Source organism: Saccopteryx bilineata, chromosome 4, assembly GCF_036850765.1.
Source record: "Saccopteryx bilineata isolate mSacBil1 chromosome 4, mSacBil1_pri_phased_curated, whole genome shotgun sequence".
In the NCBI taxonomy this organism is placed as follows: domain Eukaryota; kingdom Metazoa; phylum Chordata; class Mammalia; order Chiroptera; family Emballonuridae; genus Saccopteryx; species Saccopteryx bilineata.
Genome location: NC_089493.1, coordinates 292,907,823 through 292,920,735, shown reverse-complemented (window position 1 = coordinate 292,920,735; position 12,913 = coordinate 292,907,823). Strand labels below are relative to the sequence as shown.

Sequence of the window (12,913 nt, the reverse complement as noted above, 5' to 3'; positions counted from 1 at the left end):
GGCATCTCTTCAGATAAAAGACTGATCATATTGGGTTTTATAAGTATTTACTTAATGTTGGATCATTTCTTTTCATCATTCTTTGTTTAAAATCTCTCAGATAAGAATAATGCTTGTGAACAACGTTTTTTTAAATGAAGGAGAGGAGAAAACAAACTACAGTTCTACCCTAATTACCCAAGCCGCAACCATACCTTGATGTGCAGACATGGTACATAAAGTGTGAGAAGAGTCAATTCCTAGACACGTTCTAGAGGACTTTCCTAAATTAGATCATAACAACTTTAAAGGTCAAATAAAGGCAAAAACACTTTCAATCTTAGTACTACGGCATCGTTTGCTTCTTTGCAGTGAGTGTGAAACTCCCCCGCCAATAGTACAGCTCACATCCCGGACATGGTGCGAGATGTTGACGAGAGAAAGAATGAATTGCTATGCAGGTACAAGATTAGGAAAAGCCTGCTATGCCATTACTGGAGAATACTGTGGGCGGGGCCGGGTTAAAGCCCCATTGTGTTTTTAAAGAGCAAGAGAAGCTAGCTTGACAGGTATACTATTCCCTTCCCAGGAAGGAGGCTCTCACCGGAGACCCTGCCCCCGCAGAGCAGGCAATTAGAGCAGCTCCGTTCTCACAAAGGAGAGTTCCCTAACACTATGTCACTTCCTGCTTCAGATCCTTCTGGAGGTCTGCCCGTCTGCAGAGTTGAGAGAAAGGAAAGGAAACCCCCACGGCATACACACTGTGGGTTTTCCAGGGTCAGTAAGCCTACACACCAAAACCCTGTGCTCTTCCCACACACCATGGATTCTGGCCTAGGGTTTCCTGAGGTACGTTATTGCAGGTTGATTAAGTTTGGTTACATGGGATTGGCAGAAATAAACAGGTTCCCTTACTGTGGAACCTGCCAAGCCTGTGTCTGGGGGCGTGCACCAAGCTCCCAGGACTTCCCAGAGACTCCTCACAGGAGCGGGGGCTTGTCCCCGCTTCCCTCCCCTGCACACTGTGCAGGAAGCCGCTCTGCGCTCTCTCCCTGCGGACGCCCCCCGCCCCCCAGGCCCTGCTCCAGCCCCCACAGGCCAACGCTGCTCTCCCCCAACGGGGCCCCGTTCCCCATCCCTCGCCCGGTACCCGAGCCCTCCCATACCTCTCCTCACCCATGGTTTGGGTCTCCTCTGTTTTTTCCACTCTCTTTTTGAAAATTAAAAATACAGAGGAAAAAAGACAAAACTATAGAACTGAAAAACCTGTATTCCCACTCACCAGAGTGACAACCATTAGACTAAACTAAGTCGCATGTTTGCTTCACATCCTTTCTTATCAATGAAAGGACCAAACAGGACCCAGACGCGCGTCCTCTGATTCCGGTGACAAACCTGTCGCTCTCCTCCTTTCCCCAGAGGCAAGTTCCCGTGAGTGGGCTGCACCTCCTGCTAGTCCACTCTGATACCTTTACATCAGGGGTCTCAAACTCGCGGCCCGCCCACCAATTTTGTGCGGCCCGCAGACTGGCCCGCAGACTAATCCATGAAGTTTGATTAGTCTGCGGGCCGCACAAAATTGGTGGGCAGGCCGTGAGTTTGAGACCCCTGCTTTACATGCAGGTGTGTGTATTTATGAACAATAAAAATCATTCAGTTTCACAAAAACAACACAATGACATCATAAACGATACACTTGTTTTTCGTTCAACAAGATTTACCCATACTGACCCTCAGCAAGGCCTGCCAACACTGACTGTATGGATCTAGCGACACGGACCCACTGCTCCCCAGCTGCCGAGAATCCAGCGCACAGGTCCTGTCTCCGAGCGCTTCACAGTGTTACCAAACTGAGCCCTGCCGGCAGCCCGCTGCGATGTGCCAAATAGCTGCGGCCGCACAGGGCAGGAAGGGCACCTTCTCCAACCGGCCCAGTTCCCGACTCCAGTTCCCGACTCCGCCCGCGGCCCTCTGCAGGCTGCGCTGACTCCCAGCAGCCACCGGGCTCTGTCCCTGCGCCAGGAGCTCTGGAGGTCTGTCTCTCAACGCCCTGAACCCCTGTGTGCCAAGTACAACCAATTACCCTACTTCGGGGGTGAAGAAACTCCAGCTGGAGGAGGTGCCGGGCCCTGGGGGACCCCTGACTCTGCTGCTCTGGAGGCCAAGTCTTCCCTCACCCAGAGCTGAAGGTAAGACTCGCTAGAGAAAAAGAGCGTCAAAGACGAGAAAGACGGGCTGATGGGAGACCGCGGGACAGCCGAACGCCCAGGTCTGGGGCACGGATGGGCTGGCTACGTGGCGTTATGCCCCGGTCACTAAGCCCCTGACCACACGGTGCCACAGCGTCCAGGGCATGGATGGGCTGGCTATGCGGCGTTATGCCCCGGTCACTAGCCCCTGCCCACACAGTGCCACAGCGTCCGGGGCACGGATGGGCTGGCTACGTGGCGTTATGCCCCGGTCACTAAGCCCCTGACCACACGGTGCCACAGCGTCCAGGGCACGGATGGGCTGGCTACGTGGCGTTATGCCCCGGTCACTAGCCCCTGACCACACGGGGCCACAGCATCCAGGGCACGGATGGGCTGGCTACGTGGCATTATGCCCCGGTCACTAGCCCCTGACCACACGGGGCCACAGCGTCCGGGGCACGGATGGGCTGGCTACGTGGCGTTATGCCCCGGTCACTAGCCCCTGACCACACGGGGCCACAGCATCCAGGGCACGGATGGGCTGGCTACGCGGCTTTATGCCCCGGTCACTAGCCCCTGACCACACGGGGCCACAGCATCCAGGGCACGGATGGGCTGGCTACGTGGCATTATGCCCTGGTCACTAGCCCCTGACCACACGGGGCCACAGCATCCAGGGCACGGATGGGCTGGCTACGTGGCATTATGCCCCGGTCAGTAGCCCCTGCCCACACAGGGCCACAGCGTCCCGGGCCCAGGGAGACAACACTCACAGCCGTGGACCTCGTGGCAGTGCTTCTGCAGGCGCTTGATGTCCCACTCCTCCAGCGCCCCGTGGGTCATCAGCAGCTGGAGGAACCGCCGGTGGACGTCCGTCATGGCCCCCGCTCTCCTCGCACTCCCCTGCATGGCGACGGGCCTGAAACACAAGGGCGGGAGTCACGTCACCTTCCAGCACGCAAAGCACCGGGCTGGACTTGCTGTCAATCTGCAATAACAAACAGAAATTCGTTATGGTTTTTAAAACCAAGGTCACCGTGCTGAATGGTACGGACATGGAAAGGACATGAGTCAGGGGCTAGTCAGGTGGCAGCGTGCAGCGGGGAGCGGTGTGGGCTCTGGAGCCAGCAGGACACCTGCGTCCACACCCGGCGACCTCGGAGAGCGGGAGGCCGGGCAGCGTCACCGCCATGCGCTTCAGCTGCTGACCCGTAAGTCAGAGCTCTGATAGAAACGTCCTCCGCACACTTACCATGAGGATTAAATAATACACATAAAAGCCTGATAACAGAATAAACACTAAGTGTTAGCTACTGGCCTGGCCAGACAACTCAGTTGGTTAGAGCACCATCCCAATACACCAAGGTTGTGGGTTCAACCCCCGGCCAGGGCACATACCAGACTCAAACCATGTATTCATAAATAAAGTAGAACAAATCAATCCCCCCCCCCCTTACTACCCCAATCCCTTCTTCTCTCTCTAAAATCAATTTAAAAAGTAAGTGTTGCCTGACCAGGCGGTGGCGCAGTGGATAGAGCGTAGGACTGGGATGCAGAGGACCTGGGTTCGGGACCTCGAGGTCGCCAGCTTGAGCATGGGCTCATATGGCTTGAGCAAAAGCCCACCAGCTTGAACCCAAGGTCGCTGGCTCCAGCAAGGGGTTACTCGGTCTGCTGAAGGCCCGCGGTCAAGGCACATATGAGAAAGCAATCAATGAACAACTAAGGTGTCGCAATGCGCAATGAAAAACTAATGATTGATGCTTCTCATCTCTCTCCGTTCCTGTCTGTCCCTGTCTATCCCTCTCTCTGACTCACTCTCTGTCTCTGTAAAAAATAAATAAAAATTAAAAAAAAAAAAAAGTAAGTGTTAGCTATTTTCACTATCAGCTTCTGGCTCTGAAACTTGGCTCAGCTTGATGGCCTAGAATAAATACATTTAACTGAAGCCCGATTTTCTCACTAAAAAATTAGAATAACATTCACTGCTTAGAGAACTGCTAGTAAATACTTAACAAATGTCAGTTTCCCTCTCTTCTCCCCAGTCACTAATAAAACTGACACCTCAGACAGCGGGGTATTTTTTACTCTCCTGCTCACTACTGAAACGTGATCTTCCCGCTAACCACGAACATCAGCCCCAATAAAAGTGCCAGACCAGCCCGGATCCGAACGTCTGCTCCCGCCCCAGAGCTCTACGGGCTGTGCGAGCCTGGGTTCAGAACCAGACGGGGCTGGGAGACCAGTCCTTGCCAGGCCTGCCTGATCTTAGGAATCACCTACCCTGTCTAATTAAAAATAAAATTCAAAAAATAAAAAAGTCCCTGACCTGTTTCCTGGAGGTTCTGACTGCAGAGGGCCCTGAAATTCTGAGGGGGTTTTTGTTTTTTTTTTTTAATTTTTTGTTGTTTTTTTTTAAGACTTTATTCAATTTTTAGAGAGGAGAGAGAGGGAAACAATGAGAGAGAAAGAGAAGGGGGAGGAGCAGGAAGCATCAACTCCCATATGTGCCTTGACCAGGTAAGCCTGGGGTTTCGAACTAGCGACCTCAGTGTTCCAAATCTATGCTTTACCCCACTGCGCCACCACAGGTCAGGCCTGAAATTCTGAGGTTTTAACATTCACTTCAGGTTATGCCATGATCCAACAAGAAAACTGCTGGTACCTAGGCAAATGGAGCCCAGAAACACTGAGCTAACACGGTTAACCCCCCAAGCCTCAATCTTTTATAGAATGGGGATAACAACACCCATGTTTAAGGCATAAGGTAAGTTTTCAGTGAGATCTGACTACCAAAGGTTGGCTACTGTTCTTTTCAACAGCACCACCAACTGGACCTCGGGGCCGGCAAGGTTCACGGTCTCAGGATCAGTTTCTCTGACTGCCGACTCGATTTCCCCGAGAATATCTCACCAGCCTCAAATCCTAACCGGGACTCCTCCTTGTCTCAGCATCCCCAGCCTGTTTTCTCCCGAGTCCGCTCTGCAACTCCTCTGCTTTAGGCGGTCCAGGCCACGCAGTCACACCCACACCACGGACCTGAGCGTCAAACTCTGGTCCTCCTCTTCCTCAACCAGACCTGGCCCGGTTTGCGTCCCACTCCTGTGATGGGCACCTCCCTTCGCCCACTCCACTGCTACGCTCCGAATGCTCGATATTTGCCAGCGATTGTTCGGGGTACAGGGACAGAATGTGTCGTGTATGGGGCTAAAGACTTGAAACGTTTATCCTAGAAACTCTGGAGACGACGGCTGTCCAAACTAAGGCTCTTTAAGTAGATAATATAGCTAGGCCGCTAGACCAGATTTTTAAAATTGTCAAATTGAATAATGAATACAATCTAGCTATATGGTTTTTATAAGAGCTGCTTCTAAAACATAAGACCATTAAAATTAAAAGTAAAAGGATAAAAAATGTACGGTATACTCTGTGAACTAACCAAAAAAGAGCTGGTGTAGCTATGTTAACACGACACAAGATAGACTCCAGGGCACAAAGCCCGGCCAGAGATCAAAGAAGGTCACCAGAAAGTGAAAAGCAGGGTTCAATTCCCTCTTAAATGTTAGGAGCCTTAGCAACAGAGACTCAAAACAGTTAAGGCCAAAATGATCCGAACTACAAAGATAAAGATACAAACCTAGAACCAGAGTGGGAGATTTTTAACAGGTCCCTATCAATAACTAATCAAATGAATTAAAAATCAGTAAGGTTAGGAAAGATTTGCACCACACAGCAAAAAGTTTAATCTGATGGGCATGCATAAAACACTACCCTGCTACAGAACACAGAATCTTCACACACACCCAGGGCAATTCTGCACATGGCCGCACACAAGGCCAGAAAACAAGTCTTACAAAAAGTAACAGAGAGCTCTTGCACAGACCACGTTCTCCGACCACAATGCATAAAGCTGAAAACCAGAAACAAAAGGTAACGGGAAAAACTCTGCTTAGAATTTAAGAAATAGGGGCCCTGGCCGCGTGGCTCAGCAGGAGAGCATCGGCCTGGCGTGTGGAAGTCCCAGGTTCGGTTCCCGGTCAGGGCACACAGAGGAGAAGCAAGCATCTGCTTCTCTACTCCCTCCCCGCCTCTCTCTCCTTCTCTCCCCACCTCACCGCCACCCCCAGCATCCATGAATCCAATTGTTCGAGCAAGTTGGCCCCAGGTGCTGAGGATGGTTCCATGACCTCCCTTAGATGCTAAAATAGCTCTGTTGCTGAACAACACAGCAGCGGCCCCAGATGGGCAGAGCATCACCCAATAGGCTTGTCGGGTGGACCCAGTCAGGATTTATGCAGGAGTCTATCTCTCTGCCTACCCTCCTCTCACTTAATTAAAAAAAAAAAGAAGAATTTAAGAAATACATTTCTAATCTGTTACCAAAAAAGAATTATTAATGGAAATTAGAAAATAACAAAATATTATACATAAAAACGGGAGAAGGCACTTAAAACAGTAGAGGGCAATTAACAGCATGAAATGTTTCTGTATTTTAAAAGGGGGAGGTGTGAGAGGCATGCATCTAAAGAAGCCATAAAAAGAACAGCAAATTAAATCGAAAGAAAATAAAAGAACAGAAAGTAATGAAATAAAAATAAATGTACACCAGAGCAGATCAAGACCAAAATTATCCTTTGAAAAAAACATAATACAAGTGACAAACCTCTGACAAGATTTTCTAAAACAGAACTTAGAAATAAACATTTAGAATGAAAAAGGAAAACTAATTAGAGATAAAACATTTTTAAAAGATATTACAAACACCTTACAGCAATTCAAAGTTGTAAAAATGTGCAAAATCACAAAAATAATTCATTCAAAAGTGACTAAAGAATTATTTGAAAACCTAAAAGGTTTTATAACCATTGAAGAGAAGACATTTTACGGGAAATCCATCTTCCCATAAAGAAACTGAAGTCCCCATGGATTTCTCAGGAAGTCCTACCAAACATTCCAGGAACAAATAATTTCAAATGTAACACAAACGGTCCCAAAGCCTGAAAAAGAGCAACCTTCCCCAGTCATCTGAGAAGGCTGACACGGGTGGGGCGCTGAGCCCTGACAAAGTCTTCGAGAGAAAGGAAACCAAATGCTGGCATCTCTCAGGAGCACGGCTGCTCTCGTCCCTCCTGGAAAAGATGTTAACAAACCACAACTAGCCGTGTAAAAGGGGGGTGCAGCGTGACCAAGGTGGGCTTACCCAGCAATAATTAACATCTGAAAATCAATGGTTATGTGTCATTTTCTCAATAACGCTGGGGGGAGGGGTCAATGTAAGCCACTGTCTTAACAGAATAAAGAAGAAAAGGCATACAATCATCTTACCATTGAGGAAATTCAACATTTATTCAGACTAAAAACTCTTAAACTTCAAATAGAAGGAAACTCCTTTAGCTACTAAATCACATCTACAAAAACCTACAGTAAACGTAATACTGAAGGACAAAATGTTGAAAGCAATCACTTTAAAATCCACATTAACCCAATGCGACTAAATAAATCAATTCCAGTCAAATTCCCAACAGGATCCATTGTCTGTGTGTGATCTGACAAGAGGATTCTACAAGTTACAAGGAAAACATAAAGGCAAAATAGCAAAGACATTCTTGGAGAAGATAAAGGCAGGAGGACTTGTCCTGCCAGGTACCAACTTATTATAAAGCTAGGGCAGTGGTTCTCACCCTTCCTAATGCCGTGACCCCGCAATACAGTTCCTCATGTTGCGGTGACCCCAAACCAAAAAATAATTTTGGTGGCTACTTCTATGATTCGGAATGTAAATACCTGATATGCATTATGTATTCTCATTGCTTTAGGCGACCCCTGTATTTTGGTCGTTCGACCCCCCTGCCGGGGTCACGACCCACAGGTTGAGAACCGCTGAGCTAGGGTAATGAATAAAATGTGATAATGGTATAGAAATAGACAGATAAGATCAATGGAACAAAACAGTGCACTGGTTTTCAAGTGCGGTCCGCAGACCAGGGCCATGTGCAAAAGAGTTAACCATCCTGATGTTGTATGAAGATTAGAGACTCAATGATTTTAGTCAAATTTGTTTATGCTCAGGGTGATTTCTGCCTTAGCAATCCCCGAAATAATTCCCCTATTTTCACCTGTCCCCCTCTGTAAAAAGGTTGCAAACCAGTGAAATAGAGGACTCAGAAACAATGTACACATGTATGGATACTTGACATGTTGGAGACATGAAAGGCAAGATCAAAGTAAACTTTTCAATAAAAGGTGCCAAACAACTGATTATCCATACGTGGGGGGAAAGTTAGACCCTTACCTCACACTGTGCACAGAAATCTACTGCTAGAGATTACGGTCATAAGTAAAGAAAAATACTATGAAACTTTAGGATGACAATATAGCAGAATATCTTTATGATCCAAAAGTAGGGAAGGATTTCTTCAAAAGATTCAAAAAGGCGCCTGACCAGGTGGTGGTGCAGTGGATAGAGCGTTGGACTGGGATGCGGAGGACCCAGGTTCGAGATCCCGAGGTCGCCAGCTTGAGCACAGGCTCATTTGGTTTAAGCAAAAGCTCACCAGCTTGGACCCAAAGTCGCTGGCTCAAGCAAGGGGTTACTCAGTCTGCTGAAGGCCCACGGTCAAGGCACATATGAGAAAGCAATCAATGAACAACTAAGGTGTCGCAACGAAAAACTGATGATTGATGCTTCTCATTTCTCTCCGTTCCTGTCTGTCTGTCCCTATCTATTCCTCTCTCTGACTCTCTGTCTCTGTAGTAAAAAAAAAAAAAAAAAAAAAAGGATTCAAAAAGGCCTGACCAGGATAGAGTGTCAGCCTGGGACACTGAGGACCAAGGCTGGAAACCATGAAGTCGCTGGCTTGAAGCCCAAAGTCACTGGCTTGGCTGAAGCGCCCCTCCCCCCGCCCCATCCAGGTGCATATTAGAAAGCAATCAATGAATAACTAAGGTTCCACAACTATGAGTTGATGCCTCTCATTTCTCTCCCTTCCTGACTGTCCCGGCCTGTCCCTCTCCCCCCTCCAAAAACGAAAAGATACAAAAAGTACAAACCATGAAGGAATATAATGATATATTCAACCTTGTTAAAATTAAAGAGCTCTGTTCCCCCAAAACACCAGCAAAAAAAGAGAAGACAAGCTCCAAACTAGAAGGTATCTGAGGCATATTTAAGCCACAAGACATTTGTATTCAGAACATACGGGGGTGGGCAAAAGTAGTCTTACAATTGTTCGTATGGAAAAAGACACACAGGTTACGATTACTATTGTAACATAGCTTTATTAACTCTGTGTTTTGGGTACTCACAGCTGTAAACCTACTTCTGCCCACCCCTGTATAAAGACCTCTCACAAATAAGGGGAAGACAACCAGAAGAGAAAAAGGAGCAACAAACAAATTTTACAAAAAGGATGCACAAATGATGAATACATAAAAAAAAAATGCTCAACCTCTAGGTCATCAGGCAAAACCACAGTGATCAGCATCTCAACCATCGCCATAGGTGAAAATCCTTAGTGGCTGAGACTGGCACTCTGACCCACCACTGGTGGAGGATAGATATCCTTAGAAATCTGTTAGATATACGCCTCAGAGAAACTTTTCCACAGTTGCCCCAGAAAAGACATTTATAACAGCACCATGTAATAGCAAAAACCTGGCAAGGGTATAAATGACCATCGACTGAAGAATGCCTACATAAAGCGTTCAAAGCAAGGAAGATGAAGAATAGCTACTCAAATCAACATGGATACATCTAACACACATTATACGCAAAAGTCAAGTCACACAAAATATACATTAGGATCCCATTTATAGAAAATTCAAAACCTAGCAAAACCACGCACTGCAATCATTAGAGATGCAACAGTAAAAACTACAAAGAAAAACAAGGGCATGAGTAACAATATTCAGGGCAGTGGTTATATTTGGTGAGGGGAGAGAAAGATTTCTTGAGGATATGAAAGTGTTCTATTTCTTAAGTTGGTGGTTCGTTTAATTTTCATTCTTCAAACACATTTTTACACGTTTTATAGGTATATTACATGTCTTAATAGAGAAAAAGATTATGTTAATAAGTAACAGCCAAAACAAATGGAAAGAAGAACGATGTATAGAACGGTTATACTAGAATGCTGTAATCTGGGGAAAGAGGGAGGAAATGGGGGTGAAAGAGCTGCAGACGGGCTTGCTGATGCAGGGAAATCAGTGGAACTCCACGAAGACTGGGGCGGGAAGGCTAACCATGGAGACATGTCCTGCCTAGCCAAATAATTTTTAAAATAGAAATGCTTGTGGAATAAGCAAGTTTCGATCATCACCATCTGTGCCACGTGCTAGACATAGTGTTAGTGCTTCTCGTGTAAGGGTCTCATGACTCCTCACCAGAACCTTACCAGGAAAGCATAACTGACTCCATTTTACAGACCAGGAGACTGAGGCTGAGAGGGCACAAGATGACACACACAGTGAACGATGGACATAGGTACGGGGTGACAATACAATAACAGAGTTCGGGAATGGTGGCATCCCCGCCACCCCGGGTCAGTGAGAAATACCAGTCAACACTAAAATTATGATCCCGGTCTCTTTATCTGCAATTCTCAAATCTTTTTTTTTTTCCTAAAAATCAAATCTTTTAAGGCTTGAACACTGATCTGATGAGGTGAGGCTATTCATGGTTCTCCATGATCCTGCTAATGTAATGACGCATACATTTAGCTGCGAAAATATAAATGTATTGGACGACAGACGCTGCCCCAGACCCCGCTGGAATGGACGGCAGACCATAGAAGACACTGCTCACAAACATTAGGGGATATTTTATGGCTTCAAATTCATTTTGAAATATCCCCTAATGTTTGTGAGCAGTGTGCTGGCACCACGTCTCCTCCCGAAAACCCGAAAATTCTGCATTCTGCACACAGCTAGCCTCGGGGCATGAAAGGAAGGCGCTGCGGCATCTTGCAAACACGTTCCTTGCACAAGACAGAGCGGAGCAGACGGCAGGGCGAGAACAAGGCAGGGGTGCTCGGCCAAGGCCGGCTTTACGTATTCAGTTCATGGATCATGTTGTATTTTGCTTTTTTACCTTAAAATATGACGTTTTTAAAATGTTTTTGTGAGGGAGCGGGAGGCAGGACTGCTCCACTTGCCTCTATAGCCCCTCTCGGAGCCTCAGTGTCCCCAGCAGGAAACGAGGAACGCCTGGGTCCCCCCGCCCCCAGCGCCACACTCGGCACAGGACGCGACCGACCACCGGCCCGACCCCCACCTTCCGCCTCCCTTCGCCTCGCCTCGCTTCTCTGGACGGCCCCGTCCCTTCCCGGGCAGCCTCGCCCGCGCGCGCCGCGCCCCAATTACCCACCACCGCACCCAAGCGCGAGCGACACGGCCGGCGGCGTTGGCAGAACACAGGCTTCGGCCCCTCCTTCCGGGCGGGGGTAAACGCGGATGCGGAGCTCCCATTGGTGGGCGTGCGTGATCGCCCCGCCCCCCGGGTGACGCACTTCCTGCTCTTCGGTCGCGCCGCATTGCCAAGTATCACGTGAGCCCGACGGTTATGTCCGGTGTTCCGCGCTTTCCGCGCGGCTCTGGGCACCTTAGTGGGAGAGAGCGTCGGTATATCGCCCTCCGCGTCCGGCCCAGCAGCGACAGCCTGCGACCCAAGGGGAGGAAGAGCGGGAGTGCAGCGTGCCCCGCCCCACCGGCCGCGACTCCGCGGGCACGGGCTAGTAGTGCCCTGCGCCTGGCCTCAGTTTCCTCACCCGTAGAACTGGTAGTGTAAGCTCCTGGCCCAGAATGAGGGCTCTGTTATCATATGTCCTGACTAGGATGTTGGCTTCCTGGGCAAGTCACTGAAAGGCGCTGTGCCTCAGTTTCATCTCTTAAAGAGGAACAATAGTCCCAATGGAACAGGTGTGATTGTGATGTTTACAAGAGGACACACCCGGATGTGCTGATGGAATGAATGTTCACTACTGTCCTACCCAGGAATTGTTCTGAGCAGTCAATGCAGTTATTAATAGAAATGAGTGGATGGACTGGTTTGAGCCTCCAGGCACTCTTACGAAGAGGTGGCTAATTACGGAACAGCGGAAAGTGCAAGGATCAGTCCCTGTGAGGATAGTTTCCAACCCCTACTTGACCAGTTTCCACTCCTGTGGCCTCGAACCTCAGTTTCCTCAACGGCTGAGTGTGAAATGCAGTAGAGTGTGGAGTGGTTAAAAGCTGAGCTCCGGAATTGAACCACCTGGATTGGAATCCCGGTTCTTAAACTCGATATCTGGGTGACCCAGGACAAAGGACTGCAGCGCTCCCTGGCCGCTGGCTCATCTGTTAAGCAGGGATAATAAGAGCACTTTGTTGATAGGATTGTGAAGACTAAATGAGTTAAGACTGCAAACCACTTAGAAGAATGTCTTGCACAAAGTATTTCCTTATAAGTGTGAGCTACCATTACTAATAAACTGCTTTAAGGGCAGTCAAATAAGGGAAGAACAGCTCTAAGGAGGACCATCTGTGTTTTGCTTGCTCTGCCCAATTTTGTACATGTTTCGGTTCATTATCAATGTTTAAAGTTGAGGGATTTCCCATAAAACTCTGAGGTCACACTTGTTCAGAGCATAGTAGAAACTACTCCTTTGTAATGAAATGTGTACTTTCCTTGTATGTAAAAAATAAAAACTGAGGCTTGTGAACAGAAAACACCAGGAACATTGATGTTGCAGGATCAAAGGCCAAGG

At 48.1% G+C, this 12,913-nt stretch overlaps 1 protein-coding gene across 4 annotated transcripts in view; it reads right to left on the bottom strand.

Annotated features, from left to right (window-relative positions):
- NSMCE1 (NSE1 homolog, SMC5-SMC6 complex component) overlaps nucleotides 1–11,627 on the bottom strand; it is a 33,423-nt gene extending 21,796 nt beyond the window's left edge. The window contains exons 1-2 of one of the 4 annotated variants that reach the window (XM_066275795.1): nucleotides 11,536–11,627; nucleotides 2,945–3,090 (exon numbers count right to left, since the gene is read on the bottom strand). In XM_066275795.1, coding sequence (XP_066131892.1) covers nucleotides 2,945–3,080 — 136 coding nt within the window. In that variant the 5' untranslated portion in view covers nucleotides 3,081–3,090; nucleotides 11,536–11,627. Of the gene's footprint in view, nucleotides 1–2,944; nucleotides 3,091–11,259; nucleotides 11,394–11,442 lie in introns of those variants that run through there. The other 3 variants (XM_066275796.1, XM_066275794.1, XM_066275797.1) reach the window with 3 other exon arrangements.
- Between the last annotated feature and the right edge of the window lie 1,286 nt (nucleotides 11,628–12,913).